The sequence below is a fragment of the Bufo gargarizans genome, chromosome 3, assembly GCF_014858855.1.
Source record: "Bufo gargarizans isolate SCDJY-AF-19 chromosome 3, ASM1485885v1, whole genome shotgun sequence".
In the NCBI taxonomy this organism is placed as follows: domain Eukaryota; kingdom Metazoa; phylum Chordata; class Amphibia; order Anura; family Bufonidae; genus Bufo; species Bufo gargarizans.
The window spans coordinates 464,668,983-464,695,307 of NC_058082.1; the positions used below are offsets into that span (position 1 = coordinate 464,668,983).

The window sequence follows — 26,325 nt, forward strand, 5'->3', positions numbered from 1 at the left end:
ATTTAAAACCTCAGATCAGTTTTGACGTCACTACGCGCTCCCAGCGTGATTCCATGATGACGTCATCACTCTCAGCGCAGGCCCTTTGGCAGGTTTTCTTTAATCAAGACGGGAGCAGCCGCCGCTCTCTGCGAGCAAGTGGATGAGGTGAGTATTATTATTTTTTTCAGCCATTTGATTGATTTGTTACTACGAAGCGTGAGGAAATTCGGCTTTGTGACAAGTCTAAATGTTCCTGAAATTCGGATCGAAGGCCACTATGGATGTTTCGATTTGCTGGACACTACTTATATTAACAGCTTTAACAACTGGTGGTATTAGTGCCCAAGATAGCGCAGAGTGTGCTGAGTACACATAAGCGTGTTTCGGAAACACGCTGAAGTTTTTGTGCCCCCCTCTCCCCCATGATTTACTTATTATTGGGCTGCTATGTACTACTGTCCAAAGCGTATTGATGGCACATAAAGAATGAAACCGGGAGGAATAATAAGTGAAGCTCCAGTCTTGTCTGGGGTGATTCGTACTGAGTGATGCAGGAGCTATTTTGGCAATCACATACATTGTCGCTAAGAAGTCAATTATCTTTTTTCATAGCCAATTAAATAGTTTTAGACATGATTCACCTTAGAACTCTGTCAGCGGTACATTATGCTGGCACAGGATCAGCTGATGGCAGTGGAGGTTTGCCAGGCATCGCTACAATTAAATCACTGAATGTATTATGAAAAGCAAATTGTGTTTCACTTTGGAAGTAGGAGTTTCATGATGTGTTAATCAAAGCAGAGAAAGACAAATGAAGACTAATGGATCTTCTCCTAGTAACTGAAGGATGTGTCAATTTAGAAGGATGAAGTACAATGTGATCAAATATATACAAATCAGTATACATCTTATTCCAACATCATTCATCCCTGTATAATAATAACATACTGCCAAGGCAACAGGCCACGACTTCCTAAAGAAAATTGCTTAAAGAGGTTTTCTATGGCTGTAATACTGATAGCCTATCCGCAGGCTAGGTCATCAATATTAATCTGATCGATGGTGGTCCAACACTCTTGATGATCAGCTGTTCTGCAGCTGCTCAGGCACCAGAAGCCAGCTCAGGAACTACACAGCTCTGCCCGTGGTGTAGTGGACAAAGCTGGTAACTGCAGCACCGTTCCTATTTACATCAATGGAAGTAGCGCTGCAGTTACTAGCAATCTCCACTACAGAGCTCACCTCTCTTATCCTCCAAGAGATCCCTTTGCTCTTCGTGCAGCACTGTGTCTAGGCACGCACTACACTGTTACCTGATGTTACACAGCATTAGGTTATAGTGCGTTACTACGCACACTACGTCCCCTTGTAAAGCTGTCCGCTGCCAGGACTTAGTGCAGCGCAGGCACCCAGAGACGAAGACCAGGGAGCGGTGAGTAATACTAGAGCTAGGATTAGAAGCACCATACTCGCTGCTCCCTGGGCTATGAAAATAAATCCTCCTCCTGGGGCCCTTCCTGAGTTCAGGCCCCGTAGCAGCCGCTTCCCCTGCTTCCATGGTAGCTGCGCGCCTGATGAGCAGTATGACAGATCCATTTTCAAACAGATCCCATCCAATTTTGACAGATCCTAGTGACGATCAAAAACCTCTTGCACTGTGTCCTGGGTTCCAATGTAAAAATAGTGCTGCAGATGATATTACTCTTGCTGTCTAAAACACAAGAATCCCAATAGAATGGAACAAAGCCTAATCTGATACTATATCTGAGTGACTGGTGGGCGACTTACAGCACATCAACTTTTGTGGTGGCAGAAATTGTGGTTTGCTACAATCTGTGGAATTGACTATGTTTAGCAAACCACTAAGCACTATACCAGTGTGAGGAACCAATGAGGCATGCACCATATTTCACACCAGGAGGACATTAAGGAGGAAGTCAGTCTGAACAGCCAAGCATACTAGTAGTTAAACCCATCTAATGCACTACTCTCCCTCAAGTGATCTCCTTGATATCCTGCTGACAGTTTATCTTTGAGACAAAAAGTTGATCTTCCATGAATTCACAAAAGGGACAAACTTTAACATGACCTGCTGAAACATGTCCAGTAAACATCCAGCAATGGGATCCACTCACACAAATACAGAAAAGCCTTTTCCTATTTATTTATTTTTTGTTAAAGGGGGTTGTGCCATAAACTACTTTTCACTGTAAAATATTTTTTGCATCAGTGACTCCCATTCCTTCTTTTGTTTGATTTTTTTTTTTTTTCAAACTTACTTCATTTGCAGTTTTCTCTTATCCCCCATGCTTGAATCATACTTTCTGGTTTGTCATGCGACTGCTGTCCCATCATGTCTTACAGCATTGAGATGTGTCCTGACATCAGCAGATCATGTGACACTAACCACACCCCTTGTTCTTAAAGAGGAGCTGTCACCACTCCTGACATTCCTGTTTTAATAGCTCCATGCATTCCCCATGTAATAACAATTCTGGAACATCTCTTTTATCACTCTATGTTGTGCCATTCCTGTATTATTTCTACTAGAAGTTATGAATAAATTGCTATTAGCCTTCAGTACTTCAGTAAGGGTACAGAGGGGCGGTAACCAGTTGTGGGGGGGGGGGGGGGTGTACCTGCACAGACTGACTCTATCCAATCAGTGCTACCATTGTCAGTCTGTGCAGGTACACCCCCCCAACTGGTTACCTCCCCTCTGTACCCTTACTGCAGACTGCTAGCAATTCATTCATAACTTCTAGAAATAATAAAGAAATGGCATCACATAGAGTGATAAGAAGAGATGTTCCAGAATTGTTAGTACGTGGGGAATGCATGTAGCTATTAAAATAGGCAGGTCAGGGCTGGTGAAAGGTCCTCTTTAACAATGATACTTGTGCACCCTACATTACAAGGCTCCAGTGCAGGACGTAACCTACAGCAACTGAATATAAAACCTGATTTCCCACAGGGAGTAATGGTAGGCTAATAACTTTAGAATAAGGTGGTTTTGATAAATGGTGGTATTTGGGGAAAGTGATATAACAGCAATATCTGTTGGGCAGGATACATTTATATTACTTGTGCAGTCCCCTTTAAGAGGGTTTCTTGCTTACCCGCCATAGGACCTCTTTGTGATTTTGTTGCTAACCATACAAATCTCAAACAGAAAGGATACTACTCACCTCCAGTTTGTTTTCATCCCCCCTGCATAGACATGGTCCCCTAATCCCCTTCAGCCAAACATTGGCCTCAGTGGTGCTGTGCCTCTTGTAGACATATGACCGCTGAAGTGGTTGGTTGATGTAGATCAGGTGACGATGCCCATGTCGTCAACATGGGCACATCTCTTAAGGCAGTGGTCCCCAACCACTGACCCAAAGACCAGTACTGGGCCATGGATCATCTGGTACTGGTCCTGTGAGGAGCACCAGAGTTGAACGGCGGAGACAGGAACTATTGGCTCCTGTGCCCCGCCATTTTGCCTAATAGGCTGAATGCCGCTAGGCCTGAGGCCTATGAGGTAATGCTGAGGTGCAGGAAGGTGGCAATGACATCATCGTAACCTCCTGCACTGGGTCACAAGTGGCGTGACAACACATCACGCCACCAGAGACCTGACGCAGGAGGATTGTAATGATGTTCGGGGCAGCAAGCTGGAAGAGGCCAGCATTGCAGACCACCAGAGGGAGGTGAGTATTTTGTTCTTATTAAATTTGTTGTGTACACTACTGGGGGTACTAAGGAGGAGGGGTTGGTGCATATTTATGGGGGTACTTTCTGGAAAGACAGGCACTACTGGAGGCATTATATGTGAAGAGGGCACTACTGGGGGGGCATTATATGTGAAGAGGGCACTACTGGGGGGGCATTATATGTACATAGGGCACTACTGGGAGGGGGAATTATATCTACCCGCCTTTAAATGCTTAATGGAAAATCTGTACAAAGGTTTGATAATAGATCTTACTTACAAATGAGAAATTTTCTTTTAGCACAATATTTTCTCTTTTAGGTCAACTGAAAGCATATAAATAAGAGAGAGAGCTGCTTGCCGCTACCTATCAAGACACTTAGAAGCAACGTCTCTATTATCATTTTGAGGTACCGTAATTGTAGGTCTTCAGGATACAATTATTGATAACCATCAGACAGTCGGCCAGTAGGAGCACTTTCTGCCACACCAGGTATTGATTTGCACTACATCCTTATTTCACAGAGCTAGTACAATCCTTTTAAATCGAGTCACACAGCAGAGGCACAAAAAGAGGTAACGCAGGCACTGTTATCAAGGCCTCGGCAATCACACAATATACTTACCCCATTGTTTGGTCCTACATGCTGCTCAGCTATCCCCAGGAAAGACTGCAAAGGCGTTTTACTACCTAGAAGGAAAATTGAGAAGTCATACCACATATGGGGATGGACCTGATCATTTTCTTACCTACAGCTGTGCCGAAAATATAGTCTCTTATTCCCTGTATAAAGGTACATCATTTCATAGGGATTGTACGGACTGTCACATTATACTGTATTGTCTGTTGTGTCTACTTGGGATCAGCTGTCCGTAAAGAAAAGTATAATGCTGATAACAAAAATCTCAAATTAAACTTATTCTAGATTCATAAAACCTCATACAGGGGCACATTTATTAAGACCCGCGTTTTAGACGCCAGTCTTAATAAAGGCCCTGTGCTGGTGGAGGATCCTCCGAAGTTATGAAGAGACTCCGACCTCTCCACATATTCGGCGCATCCAGCGCTAAATGTAAGACAGTTTCCTTGCTGTCTTACAGTTAGACCATTTTCTACGCCTGAACCAGGCGTAGAAAATGGTAAATGAGATGGGCCTGCCGGACGTCCCCTTCCCCGCCCACAATTTTAGACCTGGGGTGAGCAATCTGCACCTGAACTACACCTAATATAGATGTATTTTGGTATAATAAATGACTCCCACAGTATTTAACCTGTATGGGTTGTCCAGGATCTTCATATCAATGGCCTATCTTCAGAATAGGTCGTCAACATAAGATTGGCGGGGGTCAGACTCATCAACTGTTTGAGGAAGCCGTGAGGCTCACTAAAGCTCTAATGAACGCCGCAGCCTCCTCACAGCTTATCAAACAGCGCCATCCATTGTATTGTGGCTATGCTTGGTATTGCAGCTCAGCCCCATTCACTGATGATTGATGAATGTGACATCACAGGTCTAGTAGGAGGACACAGCACTCACGGAGCCCCACGGCTCATCATGGGGTTACCTTGAGACGGACTCCAGCTGATCTCATACTGATCCTAAAGATAGGCCATCAATCTGAAAACCCTGGAAAAGCCCTTTAAAATCTGCCTACAGTATGTAAGGCTACTTTCACACTGGCGTTTTGAATTCTGTTTGTGAGATCCGTTTCAGGGATCTCACAAACGGTTCAAAACGGATCAGTTTAGCCCCAATGCATTCTGAATGGATAAGGATCCGTTCAGAATGCATCAGTTTGCCTCCATTCAGCCTTCATTCCGCTCTGGATGCAGACACCAAAACGCTGTTTGCAGCGTTTTGGTGTCCGCCTGGCGAAGCGGAGCCAAACTGATCCGTCCTGACTTATGGATCCATTTTCACTGACACAATATGGTGCAGCTGAAAACTGATCCGTCCCCCATTGACTTTCAATGTAAGAACGGATACAAGCATTTGCATTTATAGGTGCGGATCCGTCTGTGCAGACACCAGACGGATGGTGTGAAAGTAGCCTAAGATGTGTTTGGCTACGTGTCAAATATTTCACATTTCCATTTTTGAGTGTAATTCTTTAATCAATTTCATGTTCTTTATAACTAAGCTTTCCCTTATGCAGATGAAGAAACTGCATTTACAATCTCTCGGCATTACTAAGGGAAATAGAGAGGTGCCACCAAGATGGGCCCCTTCCTTTCTCTATCTGGTGCTCTGAGTGTTAGGGTATGTCCTCAAACGACATATTAAAGGGGTTGTCTCATCATGGACAATGGGGGCATATCGCTAGGATATGCCCCCATTGTCTTATTTGTGCGGGTCCCACCACTGAGACCTGCACCTATATCGAGAACGAAGCCGGGCAAATGAAGGAGGGCGCACTGCGCAGCGGCCCTCCATTAATTTTCTATGGGGTCGGCGAAAATAGCCAAGCGCTGGCTTGGCTATTTCCATCGGCCCCATAGAAATTAATGGGAGCGGGGGCCGCACATGCGCGGTACGCTCCCATTCACTTCTATGGGGAGCCGGCTTGGTGCTGGCCGGACCGGAGTCCTCCAGCCACAACCTTGTGGGGCTCCGTTCTCGGACCGGCACCTATCAGACAATGGGGGCATATCCTAGCGATATGCCCCATTGTCCAAGATGAGACAACCCCTTTAAATAGTATAAAATCTACGATCTGGGTATGGACACTAAGAAAATATAAAGGAATAGCTTTAATGGCAAATATGGGAGATGTGGTATTAGAGAAAACGTCTTGCTCCTTCTGGAGCAGAGCAATTTTGTGTAATATGATAGGGGAATTCTTACCCATACCGGACATCGTATATGTGTAGTACCTTTGCACATTCTGCTGGTGTAGCCATTGCCACCTAAAAATGAAATTAATCCCCCAAAGAAACATAGGCTGTGTGAGAGCCATACTATGAGTTAGGCCTCATGCACACAACCGTATTTTGTTTCCGTGTCCGATCCGTTTTTTTGTGGATAGGATGCGGGCCCATTCATTTCAATGCATCTGCAAAAAACGCGGACAGCACACAGTGTGCTGTCCGCATCAGTATGTCCGTTCCATTGCTCCGCAAAAAAAATTGTGCATGTCCTATTTTTTTCTAGTTTGCGGAAAAGGATAGACATTATTACAATAGATCCGCAAAAAAACGGATCCGCAAAAAAAAAAAAACAGATGCCATACGGAATGGCATCCGTTATTTTTGCGGATCCGCAATTTGCGGACCGCAAAACACATACGGTCGTGTGCATGTAGCCTTACATCATCAATTATCTAATATTGTAGGGTTTTATTAGAGGAATTTGTCACTCGGCGGGCCAGTGCTGGGTGGGGCAAGCAGGTAAGATTTTTCTAATATTTTCATTTTGGAATTTTTCAGCTTTAGGGCTCATGCATACGAAGGTATTTTCTTTCCATGTCCGATTCTTTCTTTGTCGGACTGTATACGGAACTATTCATTTCAGTGGGAGGTACTCCATGTGCATTCCGTTTCCGTATGTCTGTATTTCCGTTCAGCCAAAAAAATAAATAGAACAAGTCCTATTATTGGCCGCATTACCAACACGGATAGTACTGTTCTATAGGGGCCAGCTGTTCCATTCCAAAATATGATATGCTCACGGACGTCATCCATATTTTTTGCGGATCCATTTTTTGCGGACCGCAAAATACATACAGTCGTGTGCGTGAGGCCTTAGGGGGAGTTCACATCAGTGTTTAGCTTTCCGTTCTTCTGATCCGTCAGAATAACAGAAAAAAAAAAAAAACATCCTGTATTTTAAGGATCCATTATGCTCAAATATGCACATGAAGATTTTTTATTTTTTCGTCTAAAATAACAGATCTCAGACAGGAATTGCTAAAACTGATGCAAAAGGCACATATATGAGCATAACGGATGTTTTAAATACAAGATCCTTTATTTGTTTACTTTTCTTCTGACAGATCAGAAGAATGGAAAGCTAAACGGTGATGTGAACCTGGCTTAAAGGGGTTGTCTCCCTTCAGCAAGTGGCTTCTATTATGTAGAGAAAGCTAATACAATTAACTTATTAATGTATTGTTATTATCCATTTTGCTTCCTTTGCTTGCTGGATTCATTTTTCCATCACATTATACACTGCTCATTTTCTTGGTTATGACCACCCTCAATCCATCAGGGGTGGTTGTGCTTGCACACTACAGGAAAAACACTCTCAGGAGGCTGGGAACGTGGGAGCACATATAGGCCAGTGCTTTTTCCTATAGTGTGCAAGCACGACCACCACTGATGGATTACAGGATGGTTATAACCATGGAAACGAGCAGTGTATAATGTGATGGAAAAATGAATCTGGCCAGCAAAGGAAACAAAATGTATAATAACAATACATTAGTAAGTGGCTTGTATTAACTTTCTCTACATGATCAATGCTATTTGCTGAAGTGAGACAATAGCTTGAATTCAAGTAGAACTAAGCAGTAGCTAGAAAAATTTCTGCACTTCTAAATATTGATGACATTCTTGGATATGCCATTATTGAGGTAATGGTCTGACCACTGGGACCACCATTGACAACAAGAACAAAGGGTCATGGCACTCACTGAATAGGTCTGAGCTGCAATACCATGCACAGCCTCTAGACTAGGCTTATGATGTGACTAGTAAAGTCCAAAGGGGCCCTTCCTTCACGTAAATTTTGTCACTACCAGTGGTCTGACCAGCAGTTTGCTAAAGTTTTCCCAGCTTAATCCAAACATAGGCTCACAACTATCTAATTGTTGATTTGATCCTGTAATGGCTAACTACATTAATGAATGATTATGAAACTGTGGGAAAAAAGTGATTTACAATAGTTTTACTTATTATTTTATTTCAGTAGATTTAGCAGTTCCATTGTTTCCAGCTTAAAACAGTCACTAACTTTTCACACAACTTTTAAAAAATCAATAGTACAGGTGGCTATAAGAAACATTGTAATATATCTTATAAGAGAAAGGTGCCTCTTTCTCCACTTATCAACTTTCCTAAACTAACTCTTCCCTCCTTTGCCTAAACTAACATTCACTGTAAAATCTCTGCTGAATCCATCTTGAGGGACCAAGATGGACTGTCAGCTCACAGACGGATAAGATTACAGCTGCCCATAGATGTCCTGTGAAGAGGGAAGGGGGAGAAGAAATAAGCTGCAGAGTGAGAGAGTGAAAGAGACACAGGTGTCACAGCTGCTAGATTCACATCAATACTGTCCAGTGCTTCTCTATATTTCCATGTCTTCCATGTTCTTCTGTTTGTATATGAGTGATAATGATGAAGTGATACAGAAGCAGAATCTTCATGTTCGCAGTGTATGGGAGACATTATAGCTGGTAGCCTACACTCTCCAGCTCAGGGATAAGCAGCAATTAGAGATAGAGACTGCAGTGGGGGAAAACTACTAATAAAGGCAAAATATACCATAAGATCATATAATGGTAAGAAATAGTTATTACGCAGATTATTCTAAAATGTCATCTGAAAGTGTAGTTACTAGTGTTTAGCGAGCATGCTCGGCCGAACCGCTTGTCATAAGACTATGAAACCAATAGATGGCGCTGTTCATCTTGTTGGGGCACTAGTAAGTGGGGCACCCTGCTCAACTAGAGTCTACACACCGTCTGTTGGGATTGTTCGGGTTGGTCAGATGACATGGGTGTTCATTTGTACAATATTGCTGTATAGTAGGGGATCTATTTACCCTGTAACATATAAATAAAATATCACAGCATATGTATTACACATCTGGTCTATCCTCTGGTTCTACTTGACTTGGGCACTAATGGCAATGTATAAATATGTAATACATCCTTGCCGCATACTTGCCAATGCTTTCGATCGTGTTTGGGTATTTAAATTTTTATTTATTTTTTTGTCAACTCAGACACTCCCATAATGAATCAGTATTGGTTGCAAACAAATGGGTAATCTTTCCGCTAGGTTTGGTACTATCGGTCCAGACACCTGTCTTCCAATACACAGGTCCGGCAATTACATTTTCTATTGGATGACAAAGCCGTCAACCTGACTGGATGTTATACCCCCATGGCAACACCCAGCCTCATTGCTGCCCGTGCCCCTGATAAAGCCATTTGGTTGGTGAAACATGTTGGGGGGCAGTTAGAAGATTTTTAGGTGTCTGCATCCAGTATCGCGTAAGCTAAAAGCCTCAGCGGATATGTAACCAGTGTATGGTGTTGCATTATCCTTAAGGGAGTCTAATTTCCAGTGAAGTAACTGGTGATCCTTGCACAGTTTCACTTTAACATTTCACAGACATGGTCGTTTGTGTAGCATTGGGGGGATAGTACACGTCCCCTGCAGGCTACCATCTGTATAGTGCATGATTTCTAATAGCATACACACTGGATGCAGCTAATTTTAACTTTTGCTATTTTAAATCAGCATGAATAAAAGTTACTTTTTATATACACTTTATATCAGGGTCAAGTTTGGGTAATTAGCCTTGTTTGGCTTTCAGTGTTAATAGTCATAAGACTATGAAACCAATAGATGGCGCTGTTCATGAGTCATTACAAGCAGGGCAATAGTCCTCAGATACACCCTAGCAAGCATTATATCATATTCTTATGACAAGATTATGAATCCAATAGATAGCGCTGTTCATGAGTAGTGTAGATCGCAAATTTTCCATGCAAATGGTTTTTCAGCTGAAAAAAAAGGCAGATTCTGCTCATTTGGATGTCTTTCTCATCTGCCCATGTTTATGCAAATTCGTTTTTACATGACAAAACTGTATAGAAAGGTTATTGAATATTATGTTAGGACAATCAGAAAACTTTTTACCACCCTAATGATATTTATCTAGGTGCGCAGGTCCACCCAAGCCATCCAAAAGATGCAAAATACCTTTGAGGTTTACTGGTTCTCAGTCAGAAGAGAGCTGGTTTGGAATGTCTCATAGTGCACAAGGCTGCCATTGTAAGGTGTGCTGACTGTTATCTGTCTCATGGATAGATTGTTGGCTTGCACATACCTGACTTTTGGCATATAGACTTTGTGTGGTTGTCTATTGTATGTCATAGATAATAGGAGTCCAAGACGCATCCAGCCATCCTCTTAATGCTGTTTCCAAACCATTTTGGTAGGTTCTCCATTCATTTCTAATGTGTTTTTGTGAACCAGACAGTCTCTTCTCTTCCGAGCAGGGGGTGTCTGGGGTTCTCCCATTGACTTCCATTATGCACTTGAGCATACCGATGTGTTCGGCCAGAGCACACGCGCACTTTGGTACTCGATCAACACTAGTAGTTACAGCTTCAAAGGTATGAATAAATAAACTGCTCGATTACTTTACCAGCATTAAATCGTGGACAAGAACGAGCTCCAGAGTGTTGGGGATTAACAAAACTCATGTGTTCGATTGTAAAGCCTCAGTTTATGGAACTGAATACAATGCAGTTGCTTATGTCATCCACAGGATACTATTGTTTAAGAAAAAATTTACCCCATAGTAAACTCTTTGTCAGTGTATACTAGGCTGCAGCCTTCCCATACATTGAAATAAAGGTATCAGTTGATTCCAAAACTACACTCTTTTGTCGTCGAATGGGCTCATAGGAGCTCGATGGGGCTGGTTTGCCATTTGTGCAAGGAATATATCCAGCACATAGACCAAATGTGCACACCAAACCATAGCCTTAGGGGTACCATTTCAACTACACTTGAAAACCAGCTGAGAATTTGACATTACCTTTGCTTTTTCCCTTGTGCTGGTCTGATAAATGTTCTGTGCGGGTTCTAGTAATTAATTCTACATTGGAAGCCCCATATACCTGAGAAGAGAATTACAGAAGTATAATACAACTGGTCAGAAGAACATATTTATCTGACTATGCAGCTATTAGTTCTCTGCACTGGCAGTCACAGATTTGGAAAACAAGTAGTAGTATTGAGCACAATTTTGAGCAATTTCCCCCAATTCTCAGTTGTGTGGTCATGTCTGTAAACTTGGATACCAAAAGTATTTATCTAGATGGACTAATCTTACCCTATAAGACCAAGTTGAAACAGTAGGAGGAAATAACCCAAAAATACCACAACCTCAAATGTGAGAATGGAAATTCAGAAACTCTAACTGTGGGAACTTCCAATTAGAATACTGAATATAAAACTTATTTTAACCAAGTTGAAAAATATAGCAATAATTTTAACCATATTGAAAATGGACTAAAAAACTTAAGCAAACTAAATTATATACCCAACAGTGTCATTTTATTGTCCAGTCTGGTGACGAGTAGCAAAAAATTGTTCTGTAAACCAAGCCAAAGGCCAGCCATAAAGAACACATTGCTATGGCCTGAATGTCCATTCAGTCATCTTATCCAACTCCCCAATACACAATCAAGCTGTGATCTACTGGGAGTGCCTGATCATGTCAACTGGTGGAAGGCAAATATGTTCCACACTCTTGGTAGCCACATGTCTCCTACAGAAGGATCAGGCAAACATTGGAGGACTACCTGGCCATACATTTATGTAGTAATGAAGTGTTACGTCGATACATGGGCTGGGTCTTCCAGGGTGGTAACAATGGTTTTCTTACTAATGTAACTAGTAATTAATATCTATTAATACTATTATGGGGGCACTGGGGCTTCCGAAAAAGGGGCTTGCACAAAAAACTGAAGCATTGTCCTCCATGCCTAATCCCCTGGTAGATCATCTACCTGACACTCCACAAAACGTACAATACATACAGAACAATAATGGTTAAAGGGGTATCCCTATCTTCCCCAAAAGTGACCTCTGGGACTCCCACTCACTCTGAGCATCCCTTTCCTTTACTACCAGGTGGCTGGGTTCTCCACTATGCAGAAAAAACTTAGACAGGGCTGCAATGCTATCTCAGGCCCTTTATTCTCCGGATTGGTCGTGGTCCTAGAGGTCAGACCCCCTCTTTCCCCGCTCACTCAGTAGGATCAGTCAAGAGTTTCTGTTCCAGGGGAGGTTAATAAATTTGGACCATTAGACTACATTTACAGGTGCATATATATTGAGGGTCTAGCTGTTTTAATGGCATGAATGTAAGAAGGAATCAATAGAAAGCTAGTGATGTACAGCGGACTTTAGCTATAATCTCCCACAGAACAGGTCAATCTTAAGAGGTCTCGTTGTAATTCCTTCCACAACAATCTATTATAGAAGTATTTACAGCTAACTTCACCTCCAGTCCTCTTCTCCCTATCTAGATTATTGCTCAAGTTTTGTTTCTAACCTTTGACTCGTAGCCATTGATAACTTCAGTTTTCTCGCTTCTCCAGCCAAGGATTCCTGATTTATTTCTGTGAAGAGAAATAAAGAAAACACAAATGTTTTTTTTAACATTGTGATCCGGGAACCATATCTACGAAGTAACAGAAGCCCTTTGCAATATCACAGAAAAACAGTACTTGTATTAACTGCCACCAAGTATGTTATCAGGATATTCCAGATTAGGAATCTTAATGAAGATTCTGTACATAAAAGTGTCACTGAAGTCATGCCAACCTGTGCTGCCTGACTGTTGTGATAAAACTAGAAGAGGAAAGAAACATCCACGCTTTAGTGCTTTAAATACAACAATGACTCTTGGCAAATTATCCAGGTCTATTCTTTACTACTTGAACTGAACAGCCTCTCTCTACCCTGAGATGTTTGGCAGAGACTTAAAGAAAAGCTCCACCCTTAAAACCTCCTTGAAGAATATATTAGGGTAATGCAAAAATAACAGTTCTCCGGGAAAATAACATTATTATTAGAACCACGATCTCTAAATATGGCAGCCTTCCAATATTAACATTCAGGGATGCAGGAGATTTCACATACATTCCCTACCTACACATCTGTACAACACAAGTTGTTGAAATTCTTAGCAGTTTATGTGCTCATCCCTTAAAGTGACTGTCACCCAGATCAACCCTACCCTACTAGGCATATAGCGTGGTAGGGTTGATGACGCTGATTAAAACAATACTTGTCTTATGTCTGTCAGTGGTATCGTTGTGAATAAAAATCATGCAAATGAACTGCTGGCACACAAGCAAGCGGGTTTATGCGGTTCAAGCTCCGCTCCAGTGATGCCCCTGGTGCTCCATAACATAGAAATATAGAAACATAGAATATGTCGGCAGATAAGAACCATTTGGCCCATCTAGTCTGCCCAATATACTGAATACTATGAATAGCCCCTGGCCCTATCTTATATGAAGGATGGCCTTATGCCTATCCCATGCATGCTTAAACTCCTTCACTGTATTTGCAGCTACCACTTCTGCAGGAAGGCTATTTCATGCATCCACTACTCTCTCAGTAAAGTAATACTTCCTGATATTACTTTTAAACCTTTGCTCCTCTAATTTAAAACTATGTCCTCTTGTAGCAGTTTTTCTTTTTTTAAATATTCTCTCCTCTTTTACCTTGTGTTTTCCCTTTATGTATTTAAAAGTTTCTATCATATCCCCTCTGTCTCGTCTTTCTTCCAAGCTATACATGTTAAGGTCCTTTAATCTTTCCTGGTAAGTTTTATCTTGCAATCCATGTACTAGTTTAGTAGCTCTTCTCTGAACTCTCTCCAAAGTATCGATATCCTTCTGGAGATATGGTCTCCAGTACTGTGCACAATACTCCAAATGAGGTCTCACTAGTGATCTGTAGAGCGGCATGAGCACCTCCCTCGTTCTACTGTTAATGCCTCTCCCTATACACCCGAGCATTCTGCTAGCATTTCCTGCTGCTGTATGACATTGTCTGGCTACCTTTAAGTCTTCTGAAATAATAACCCCTAAATCTCTTTCCTCAGATACTGAGGTTAGGACTGTATCACTTTTATATTCTGCTCTTGGGTTTTTGTGCCCCAGCTGCATTATCTTGCACTTATCAACATTACATTTTAGTTGCCAGATTTTTGACCATTCCTCTAGTTTTCCTAAATCCTTTTCCATTTGTTGTATCCCTCCAGGAACATAAACCCTTGTGTCATCAGCAAAAAGACACACCTTACCATCAAAGCCTTCTGCAATTTTGCTGATAAAGATATTAAACAATATGGGTCCCAGAACAGATCCCTGAGGTACCCTACTGGTAACAAGACCATGGTCTGAATATACTCCATTGACTACAACCCTCTTTCCCTCAGCCACTTCTTAATCCATTCAACAATATGGGAGTCCAAGCACAAAGACTGCAATTTATTGATAAGCCTTCTATGTGGGACAGTATTAAAAGCCTTACTAAAGTCTAGATAAGCGATGTCTACTGCACCTCCGCCAACTATTATTTTAGTCACCCAATCAAAAAAATCTATAAGATTAGTTTGACATGATCTCCCTGAAGTAAACCCATGCTGTTTTTCATCTTTCAATCCATGGGATTTTAGATGTTCCACGATCCTCTGCCTAAGTATGGTTTCCATTAATTTCCCCACTATTGATGTCAGGCTTACTGGCCTATAGTTGCCCGATTCCTCCCTACAACCTTTCTTGTGAATGGTCACAACATTTGCTAATTTCCAATCTTTTGGGAAAACTCCCCTTACCAATGATTGGTTAAATAAAACTGTTAATGGTTTTGCTAGTTCACTGCTAAGCTCTTTTAATAGCTTTGGATGTATCCCATCAGGCCCCTGTGACTTATTTGTATTAATTTTAGACAGCTGACTTAGAACCTCTATCTCTGTAAAGGATGCTCCTCTGCTTTTCATCACCATCATGTGGATGAAGCTGAAGATGTTGACTGTACACACCTTTCTGGACAAAAGTGCGGTGTAGTACTGTCAATCTAAAGGCGTCCTTATGGAGCATCAGGGCATTGCTGGAGCGGTGCTCGAACTGCATAATCCCACCTTCCAGTGTTTGAATAGTTTATTTGTATAATTTTAAAAGGTCATTTTTCTCCACAAGGATACCACAGACATAAGAAAGGTATTGTTTTAATCAGCGTCATCAACCCTACCAGGCTATATCCCTGCTAGGGTAGGGTTGATATGGGTGACAGAGCCGCTTTAATCTGGCCATACATATGCAATAGCTGTCGGACAAACAATAGTTCGTTCAACTTCTATTTCTCGAGTCTCCCTCCCGGCTTCCCCATACACATAAATGTTTGGCTCAGGCACACGTGTCTGTGTATGCTATGGGAAGAGAGGATAAAGCTGCTGCCCGACAGTTCTGGCAGTGGCTTATATTCCCGGATAACAAAAAGATTGGGTAAAAATATTCATTGTCACCCTGATTATATCAAAAGCTCCCCACTCACATTAGCATGTTGGCTGAGCCCACAGTTCTCTGTGGGTTCGGCCAAAAAAAGTATAATATGTATGGCCAGCTTTACACTGTACATATAGAATTAGTATTCATAAAACATGGAATAATATAACCTAGGCTATAATGGGGGCCATTTACTAGGCTAAATATGCTACCTAAGTTGAAACCAAAACAATTGGAGTCCATGTCCTGCGCTGCATTTGAACACTTTTTGCACCTCACTAGACAGCTTTGAAAAGTGTCTAAACAGGGGGCAGAATTTAGAAAATAAGTAGTGGTAAGTTACCGAAAAGTTGCATCAAAATTTTAGCTTAAAATATCGGTCCAAATCAGGGGTCCACAACCTTTTCTGGTTGGGGGCCACATTGTCAGTCTGAACCAATTCCAAGGGCTGAAAATAAAACTTAAAGGAGTATTACCAACTGAAATACTATATTTATGGCATAATGAACATACAGTATACAGTGAGAAACAGAAGTATTCGAACACCCCACTTAGAAATCATGGAGGGGTCTGAAATTCACATTGTAGATGCATTCCCACTGAAAGAGACTCTGAAAATAAAATTGTTTAATTTTTAAAGAACTTATTTGTCTTGCACTGCTGAAGATAAGTATTTGAACACCTGAAAAACAGCAAGAATTCTGTCTCTCAAAGACCTGTTACTCTGCTTTTAAAGAGTCCACCTCTATGCCACTCATTAATCTAACTTAGTAGCACCTGTCTGAGTTTTTTAAAGACCCACCCCACAGTCAGTCAGACGCCAACTAGTACCATGGGCAAGACCAAAGAGCTGTCAAAAGACACCAGAGACAAAATTGTCGACCTCCACAAGGCTGGAAAGGGCTTCGGGGCAATTGCCAAGCAGCCTGGTGAAAATAGATTAACTGTTGGAGCTATTGTTATAAAAAGGAAGAGGCTAAAGACAACTGTCAGTCTTCCTCGGACTGGGGCTCCATGCAAGATCTCACCTCGTGGGGTATCACTGATGATAAGAAAGGTGAGATATCAGCCCAGAACTACAAGGGAGGAGCTGGTCAATGACATGAAGAGAGCTGGGACCACAGTTTCAAAGGTCACTGTCGGTAGAACACTACGCCGTCATGGTTTCCAATAATGCATTGCATGGAAGGTTCCCCTGCTCAAGTCATCATATGTCCAGGCCCGTCTGAAGTTTGCCAATGACCATCTGGATGATCCAGAGGAGGCATGGGAGAAAGTCATGTGGTCAGATGAGACCAAAGTAGAACTTTTTAGTCTAAACTTCACTCGTCGTGTTTGGAGGAAAAAGAAGGATGAGTTGCATTCCAAGAACACCATCTCTACTGTGAAGAATGGGCGTGGTAACATCATGTTTTGGGGGTGCTTTTCTGCGAAGGGGATCAGGACGACTGCGCTGTATTAAGGAGAGGATGAATGGGGCCATTTATTGTGAGATTTTGAGCAACAACCTCCTTCCCTCAGTCAGAGCATTGAAGATGGGTCGTGGCTGGGTCTCCCAACATGACAACGACCCGAAGCACACAGCCAGGATAACCAAGGAGTGGCTCCATAAGAAGCATATCAAGGTTCTGGAGTAGCCTAGCCAGTCTCCAGACCTAAATCCAATAGGACATCTTTGGAGTGAGGTGAAACTCTGTGTTGCTCAGCGACAGCCCCGAAACCTGACAGATCTAGATGAGATCTGTGTGGAGGAGTAGGCCAAAATCCCTGTTGCAGTGTGTTTAAACCTGGTCAAGAACTACAGGAAATGTTTGACCTCTGTAATTGCAAACAAAGGCTTCTGCACCAAATATTAACACTGATTTTCTCAGGCGTTCAAATACTTATGTTCAGCAGTGCAAGACGAATATATTCTTTAAAAATTATACAATGTTATTTCCTGAATTTAGTTTTTTTATTCTGTCTCTCAGAGTGGGAATGCACCTACAATGTTAATGTCAGACCCCTCCATGATTTCTAAGTGGGAGAACTTGCAGAATCGCAGGGTGTTCAAATACTTCTGTTCCTCACTGTACAGTCGTGGCCAAAAGTTTTGAGAATTACATAAATATTGGAAATTGGAAAAGTTGCTGCTTAAGTTTTTATAATAGCAATTTGCATATACTCCAGAATGTTATGAAGAGTGATCAGATGAATTGCATAGTCCTTCTTTGCCATGAAAATTAACTTAATCCCAAAAAAACCTTTCCACTGCATTTCATTGCTGTCATTAAAGGACCTGCTGACATCATTTCAGTAATCGTCTTGTTAACTTAGGTGAGAATGTTGACGAGCACAAGGCTGGAGATCATTATGTCAGGCTGATTGGGTTAAAATGGCAGACTTGACCTGTTAAAAGGAGGGTGATGCTTGAAATCATTGTTCTTCCATTGTTAACCATGGTGACCTGCAAAGAAACGCGTGGAGCCATTGCGTTGCATAAAAATGGCTTCACAGGCAAGGATATTGTGGCTAAGATTGCACCTCAATCAACAATTTATAGGTGTCAAGGAACCATGAACCAGACGTACAACAAGAGATACGTGGAAATAAGAAGGCTTTATTGCAAATCAAGCTGTAAGCAAAAGTCCAAACTGATGGCTAAACCGGAGCAGGGTCTTGCGAAGCCAGAGGTCAGGAGCCAGAAGGGTAGTCAGACGAAGCCAGGATCAGGAACCAGAAGGGTAGTCAGACGAAGCCAGGATCAGGAACCAGCGGGGTAGTCAGACGAGGCCAGGATCAGGAACCAGAAGCAGCAGCAGTCTTAGAAGCATGTGCACACAGGAGGACCAAGCAAGGAACTGAAGCCACAGACCTCCTATATATATGAGCTAGGCATCCAGCTCCTCCCAGTGGGAAGGAGAAGCCGCAGGGTGGGAGGCTACAAGAAACCCAGAAACCAAGATGGCCGCCAGCACATGTCAAACGAAGGAGAACAGCAAGAAGGTAAGACCATGACAGTACCTCCCCCTCAAGGGCCCCTCCTCCGCGGAGTAAGGAACGGTTTCTGAGGGAAGCGTGCGTGGAAGGCTCGGAGCAAGGCAGGAGCATGGACATCTGCGGAGGGAACCCAGGAACGCTCCTCTGGACCATAACCACGCCAATGGACCAAAAACTGCAACCGACCGCGGACCAGGCGTGAGTCCAGGATATTGCTCACCTCATACTCCTCACGATTGCCCACTTGGACCGGACGAGGCCGAGGAACCGAGGAAGTGAAACGATTACACACCAATGGCTTCAACAGGGAGACATGAAACACGTTGGAGATCCGCATGCCAGGAGGAAGCGCAAGGGCATAGGCTACCGGGTTTACCCTGCGAAGCACTCGGAAAGGACCAACAAAGCGAGGCGCCAGCTTGGGAGTGGGCACTCGAAGGTTGAGGTTGCGGGTGGACAACCATACACGGTCTCCGACCTGGTAGGAAGGAGCGGGCGCTCGTCTGCGATCAGCCTGGAGTCTCTGGCGCTGCGCAGAGACCTCAAGGGACCTCTGGATCTGTACCCAAGAAGCACGTAGGACGGAAAGGTGATCCTCCACAGCCGGAATATCCTGGGGAGAGAATACCTCCGGTAACACGGCAGGTTGGAACCCATAATTGGCCATGAAGGGAGACGTCCCAGAGGAAGAGTTCACCGCCGTGTTCCTGGCAAACTCAGCCCAAGGCAGGAGGTCAACCCAATTGTCTTGGTGATCGGAGACATAGCAACGAAGGAATTGCTCCAAGGCCTGATTGGATCGTTCTGCGGCCCCATTGGACTGAGGGTGGTAGGCCGAGGAGAAAGAGAGATGAATCCCCAACTGGGAGCAAAAGGCGCGCCAGAACCTGGACACAAACTGACTCCCCCGATCTGACACAATCTCCTTGGGCAAACCATGCAACCGGAAGACCTCCCTGGCGAAAATCGTGGCCAACTCTTGTGCAGAGGGTAACTTCTTGAGAGGAACACAGTGGCACATTTTGGAAAACCGATCCACAATCATGAGAATGACCGTATGGCCTCGGGATGCAGGGAGGTCCACAATGAAATCCATCCCCAGGTGTGACCATGGGCGCTCCCCGGTGGCTATGGGTTGCAAAAGGCCCAACGGAAGGTGCCGAGGGGACTTACTCTGGGCACAAACGGAGCATGCCGCTACATATGCGGCGATGTCGGAACGTAGAGAAGGCCACCAGAATAGACGTGAAACAGCCCAGGACAGCTGATTCTTTCCAGGATGCCCCGCGGCCTTGGAGTTATGGTAGGTTCGCAACAACCGAGTGCGCAACTCCTCAGGCACAAAACATCTGCCGTTGGGTCTCCCAGAGGGAGCACCAGATTGAGCCGCCAAAATCTGCTCACCCAGGGGAGAGGTCAGGCTGGTGCGAATGGCGGCCAGGATCTGATTCGGAGGTATGACCGAAGTCGGAATCGACTCCTCCCCGGACAGCTCGGAGTACTGCCGTGATAAGGCATCCGCTCTGATGTTCTTGGAACCGGGTAGGTAGGAGACCACGTAATTAAAACGTGACAAGAACAGAGCCCATCTGGCCTGACGTGGTGTCAATCTCTTGGCCTCAGAAAGGTAGGTCAGATTCTTGTGGTCCGTCAGGATGAGAACCGGAACCACCGAACCCTCGAGCAACTGCCTCCATTCTTTAAGGGCCTGCACGATGGCCAATAACTCCCTGTCACCAATCTGATAGTTGCACTCCGCGGAAGACAGTTTCCGGGAGTAAAACCCACAAGGAAGCAGAGGACCCTCTGGTGTTCTACGCTGAGACAGAAGGGCGCCTACTCCCGTCTCAGACGCGTCCACCTCGAGGACAAAGGGCAACCCAGGGTTGGGATGCGACAGAATCGGAGCCGACACAAAGGCGGACTTTAGAGCCTCAAAAGCTCGGATGGCCTCGAGCGGCCAGACCTGGAAATTACTGCCCTTCCTGGTCAGATCCGTGAGAGGCTTGGCTAGCATAGAAAAGTCCCTGATGAACTTCCGATAATAATTGGCGAAGCCCAAAAAGCGCTGCAGGGCACGAAGACCACTGGGCTGGGGCCACTGTAAGACAGCCGAAACCTTCTCAGGATCCATGGAGAACCCCTCAGCGGAAATGATGTAACCTAAGAAGGTTACCTGGGATCGGTGAAATTCGCATTTCTCAAGCTTACCGAACAGCCTGTTCTCTCGTAACCGTTGCAACACTCGTCTGACATCCATAATGTGGGCCTCCATGGATTCAGAATATACCAAGATGTCATCCAAATAGACCACCACACACTGCTGCAACAGGTCACGGAAAACATCGTTGATGAATTCCTGGAAGACTGCGGGCGCATTGCACAACCCAAAGGGCATAACCAAGGATTCATAATGATCGGTCCTGGTGTTAAACGCGGTCTTCCACTCATCGCCCGCCTTGATCCTTACCAGGTTATATGCCGCCCTCAGGTCGAGTTTGGTAAAGACCGTGGCCCCTTTGAGGCGATCGAACAGCTCGGAAATCAAGGGTATCGGGTAAGCGTTCTTGATCGTGATGCGATTGAGACCCCTGTAATCGATGCAAGGCCTCAACTCACCGCCCTTCTTTTTCACAAAGAAAAATCCAGCCCCTGCCGGGGACGAGGATTTGCGGATGTGTCCGCGTGAAAGCGCCTCTCTCACGTACTCCTCCATGGCCTCATTCTCCGCTACCGACAGTGGATAGACCTTGCCACGAGGAGGAACGGCACCAGATTGTAACTCTATGGCACAATCGTATGGGCGGTGCGGAGGTAGGGCAACCGCGCGCACCTTATCGAATACATCCCGGTACTCTTCGTATTCAGGAGGCAACAGAGAGTCCGAGGAAGTACACAGCAACTTGACAGGCCCATGGATGCAACTAGCCCCACACTGCGGTGACCACGAGAGGATCTCGGCCGATCTCCAATCGAAAGTCGGATTATGCTTCTGGAGCCAGGGGTACCCCAAGACCACCGAGTAGTGTGGAGACGAAATAACCTGGAGACAGACCGACTCTCTGTGAACGGCATCAATGGCTATCCCCACTGGAAGGGTCTCATGAGTCACGTGTGGCGGCAGAAGGGGTCTGCCGTCTATCGCCTCAAGAGCCAGTGGGGAACCTCGAGGCTGCAGAGGAATGGAATTGGCGGCAGCGAACACACTATCAATGAACAAACCACCAGCACCAGAGTCCACCAACGCCTGGGTCGTCACCGAGCCCCCGACCCAGGAGAGGACAACAGTGATCAGTGGTTTGTCAACACGGGAAACCGGGGACGAGGAGACTCCACCCAAGATCTGCCCCCGACAGGATCTCAGGTGCGAGCGTTTCCCGGACGGTTCGGACATGCCAACCGAAAATTCCCACCGAGACCACAGTACATGCATCGGCCCTCGCGTCTCCAGAGTACCCTCTCCCCCTCGGACAGGCGAGCAAACCCCAGCTGCATGGGTTCACCCCCAGACAAGTCATCCCCAGGAGGCGTGGGAGGAGAGGGAGGCACGGGTGGGACAGCAAACGTAGGCGCCAATCTGTTAGAAGACCTCCGCAGGCTCTCCTTAAAGGAAGGTCTCTCCCTGAGTCTGGTGTCAATCAAAATCAGGAAAGAAATAAGAGACTCGAGCTCCACTGGTAGGTCCTTAGCTGCAACCTCATCCTTCAAGGCATCCGAGAGACCATGAGAGAAAGCAGCGACCAGAGCCTCATTATTCCAGCCCACCTCTGCTGCCAGGGTACGAAACTCAATGGCGTATTCAGCTACGGATCGTGAACCCTGTCTGATGGACATAAGGAGCTTCGCAGCAGAGGCAGCACGAGCCGGCACATCGAATACCTTCTGAAGAGAAGCAACAAAACCGGAAAACTCGGCAACCACCGGATTGTTGTTCTCCCATAAAGGGCTGGCCCAGGCCAAGGCCTTGTCCGAGAGCAGCGAGATCAAGAAGCCCACCTTTGATCTCTCAGTAGGAAAGGCATGTGGCAGCAACTCGAAATAAATGCCCACCTGGTTAAGGAAACCTCGGCACTGAGTTGGCTCTCCCCCAAAGCGCTGTGGAAGGGGGGCAGAACCGGTCATACCCCGAGACACCGCAGGCGCAGCAACAGGTGTCGGGGTAGACTCTGGCGCAACAACCGGAGCGGCAGTAGGAGCGGGCCCAGGAGCGACAACCGACCCATCGGCAACGGAAGCGAAATGAGCCGTGCGTTCAAGCAGGGTTTGCAACGCCACAGCGAACCGACCCAACAGGTGATCCTGCTGATCAAGTCTGGCAACCAGCGTAGGTAGCGAGGATGGCCCTGTACCGTCAGAATTCATGGCTTGGTCCTAATGTCAAGGAACCATGAACCAGACGTACAACAAGAGATACGTGGAAATAAGAAGGCTTTATTGCAAATCAAGCTGTAAGCAAAAGTCCAAACGGATGGCTAAACCGGAGCAGGGTCTTGCGAAGCCAGAGGTCAGGAGCCAGAAGGGTAGTCAGACGAAGCCAGGATCAGGAACCAGAAGGGTAGTCAGACGAAGCCAGGATCAGGAACCAGCGGGGTAGTCAGACGAGGCCAGGATCAGGAACCAGAAGCAGCAGCAGTCTTAGAAGCATGTGCACACAGGAGGACCAAGCAAGGAACTGAAGCCACAGACCTCCTATATATATATGAGCTAGGCATCCAGCTCCTCCCAGTGGGAAGGAGAAGCCGCAGGGTGGGAGGCTACAAGAAACCCAGAAACCAAGATGGCCGCCAGCACATGTCAAACGAAGGAGAACAGCAAGAAGGTAAGACCATGACAATAGGATCATCAAGAACTTCAAGGAAAGAGGTTCAATTCTTGTTAAAAAGGCTTCAGGGCATCCAAGAAAGTCCAGCAAGCACCAGGATCGTCCCCTAAAGAGGATTCAGCTGCGGGATCGGAGTGCCACCAGTGCAGAGCTTGCTCAGGAATGGCAGCAGGCAGGTGTGAGCGCATCTGCACGCACAGTGAGGGAAGACTTTTGGAAGATGGCCTGGTGTCTAAAAGGGCACCATCGAAGCCACTTCTCTCAAAAAAAAAACATCAGGGACAGATTGATCTTCTGCAGAAAATATGGTGAATGGACTGCTGAGGACTGGGGCAAAATCAAATTCTCCGATGAAGCCTCTTTCCGATTGTTTGGGGCATCAGGAAAAAGGCTTGTCCAGAGAAGAAAAGGTGAGCGCTACCATCAGTCCTGTGTTATGCCAACAGTAAAGCATCCTGAGACTATTCATGCGTGGGGTTGCTTCTCATCCAAGGGAGTGGGCTCACTCACAATTTTGCTCAAAAACACAGCCATGAATAAAGAATGGTACCAAAACACCCTCCAACCGCAACTTCTTCCAACAAGAAGAACAATGCATTTTCCAGCACGATGGAACACCGTGCCATAAGGCAAAAGTGATAACTAAGTGGCTCGGGGACCAAAACATTGACATTTTGGGTCCATGGCCTGGAAACTCCCCAGATCTTAATCCCATTGAGAACTTGTGGTCAATCCTCAAGAGGCGGGTAGACAAACAAAAACCCACTAATTCTGACAAACTCCAAGAAGTGATTATGAAAGAATGGATTGCTATCAGTCAGGAATTGGCCCAGAAGTTGATTGAGAGCATGCCCAGTCGAATTGCAGAGGTCCTGAAAAAGAAGGGCCAACACTGCAAATACTGACTCTTTGCATAAATGTCATGTAATTGTCGATAAGAGCCTTTGAAGCGTATGAAGTGCGTGTAATTATATTTCACTACATCACAGAAACAACTGAAACAAAGATCTAAAAGCAGTTTAGCAGCAAACTTTGTGAAAACTAATATTTGTGTCATTCTCAAAACTTTTGGCCACGATTGTATATCATTAATGTCTAGTTACACTTCTAGTACTCCCATCCTATGGGAGAATACATGAAAGATACATGTGAGCAGCCAAAAGACATACATGTCTGTAACCAGATGGTTGGGGGCTGCACAGAATGGCATCCAGGGCCGCATGTGGCCCCCGGGCTGCAGGTTGTGCAACCCTGGTCCAAAGTAAGCTAATCATAAGATGCGTAAGGAAGAGAAAAGTGTCTAACAGGTCTATGCACCAAATCATACAACGTGAGCCATTGTGCAAAATGTGGCATATCTTCTTCCAGCCTCGCTTAGTTTTATGGGTCCAATGAAAAATATTCTACAGTTTTCAAACCAGCACATGGATTTGAATACTTTTATAAATACATGTAATTAAACATTTTGTATAGCCACTGAGTTATTCAATAAAAATGTATCTGTATAGCGCCACCTGCTGTTTATTCTTTTTCTTATTTTTGTCCTGCTCACTGAGATGGCCGCACATGCTCCGTTTCATCCTTCAACTGCCTCCTGAGCTGTGATAGGCAAAAAGCTCTGTTAGAAAAGACACGCCCCCTGAGCTGTGATAGGAAGAGAGCTCCAGCAGAAAAGACACGCCCCCATAGCTGCAGCAGAAAAGACACTCCCCTTGAGCTGTCAGCTTGATATAAATGTAGCAGAGCAATGAATGAGGAGATCTCCGGATCCATGGAAGGTACAGGGCTGGTTCTAGTTTTGTTAGGAAGAGATTGTCATGTATTATATGATGTCTGATTTTCATTTTCTATTTTTTACGTTAATCATGGGATATCCCCTTTAATTATATTCCGCTTGTTACAATGTTACAAATCATACCCTATATAAAGGATGGGGCATAACTATTAGTTCAGTGGGGGGGGGGGGGTTCCTAGTGGTAGAGTGGGGCCCCAGTACTATTTAAAGCCTCCTGAAAAGAACAAAGCAGCATGTTAAGCATGTGCTCTGCAGCTCCATTTAACTTTACAGACGTTCTGGAGGGCTCCAAGGGGTACAGGGTTTCCAACCAGGGGGATAACCCCCACTAATTTAACAGTTAATCCCTTTATTGTCGATAGGAGAGAACTTTTAACAACCAGAATACCCCTTTGTAACAACTAGAATACCCCTTAGGCAATAAATCTTACCCATTGTATTATTTATCCTTTCCTGATTCTGGATTACAGGCTGTACAGTCTGCACGATTCCAAAAATGAAGGCTGCATATATATCTACATGTATCTGCATATACGTCCCGCCATTCCTTGCTGACAAAGCAAAATCTAGTGAATTGCATTTTGGGTATTCTACCCTAGACTAAGGTAGGAATGCCTGTCCCACTACATTATACAAGCTCAATTAAGCTGTGATTATTTTGTCTGACAACGAGATTGTAGACTGTTTCTAATACCAACCAGCAAAATTGTGATTGTAGCTCTGGAATATAACAGTTATTGTAACTGGGGATTCAGAGAAGATAATACAATACATTCAAAT

General features: G+C 44.7%; 1 protein-coding gene across 2 annotated transcripts in view; it reads right to left on the reverse strand.

Moving 5' to 3' along the window:
• Nucleotides 1–26,325, reverse strand: part of ANKRD13B (ankyrin repeat domain 13B) — a 245,613-nt gene that overhangs the window by 11,365 nt on the left and 207,923 nt on the right. For both annotated transcript variants that reach the window (XM_044283646.1, XM_044283645.1), the window contains exons 7-9: nt 12,982–13,048; nt 11,458–11,539; nt 4,306–4,370 (exon numbers count right to left, since the gene is read on the reverse strand). In XM_044283646.1, the coding sequence (XP_044139581.1) occupies nt 4,306–4,370; nt 11,458–11,539; nt 12,982–13,048 (214 nt within the window). The remainder of the gene's footprint in view (nt 1–4,305; nt 4,371–11,457; nt 11,540–12,981; nt 13,049–26,325) is intronic.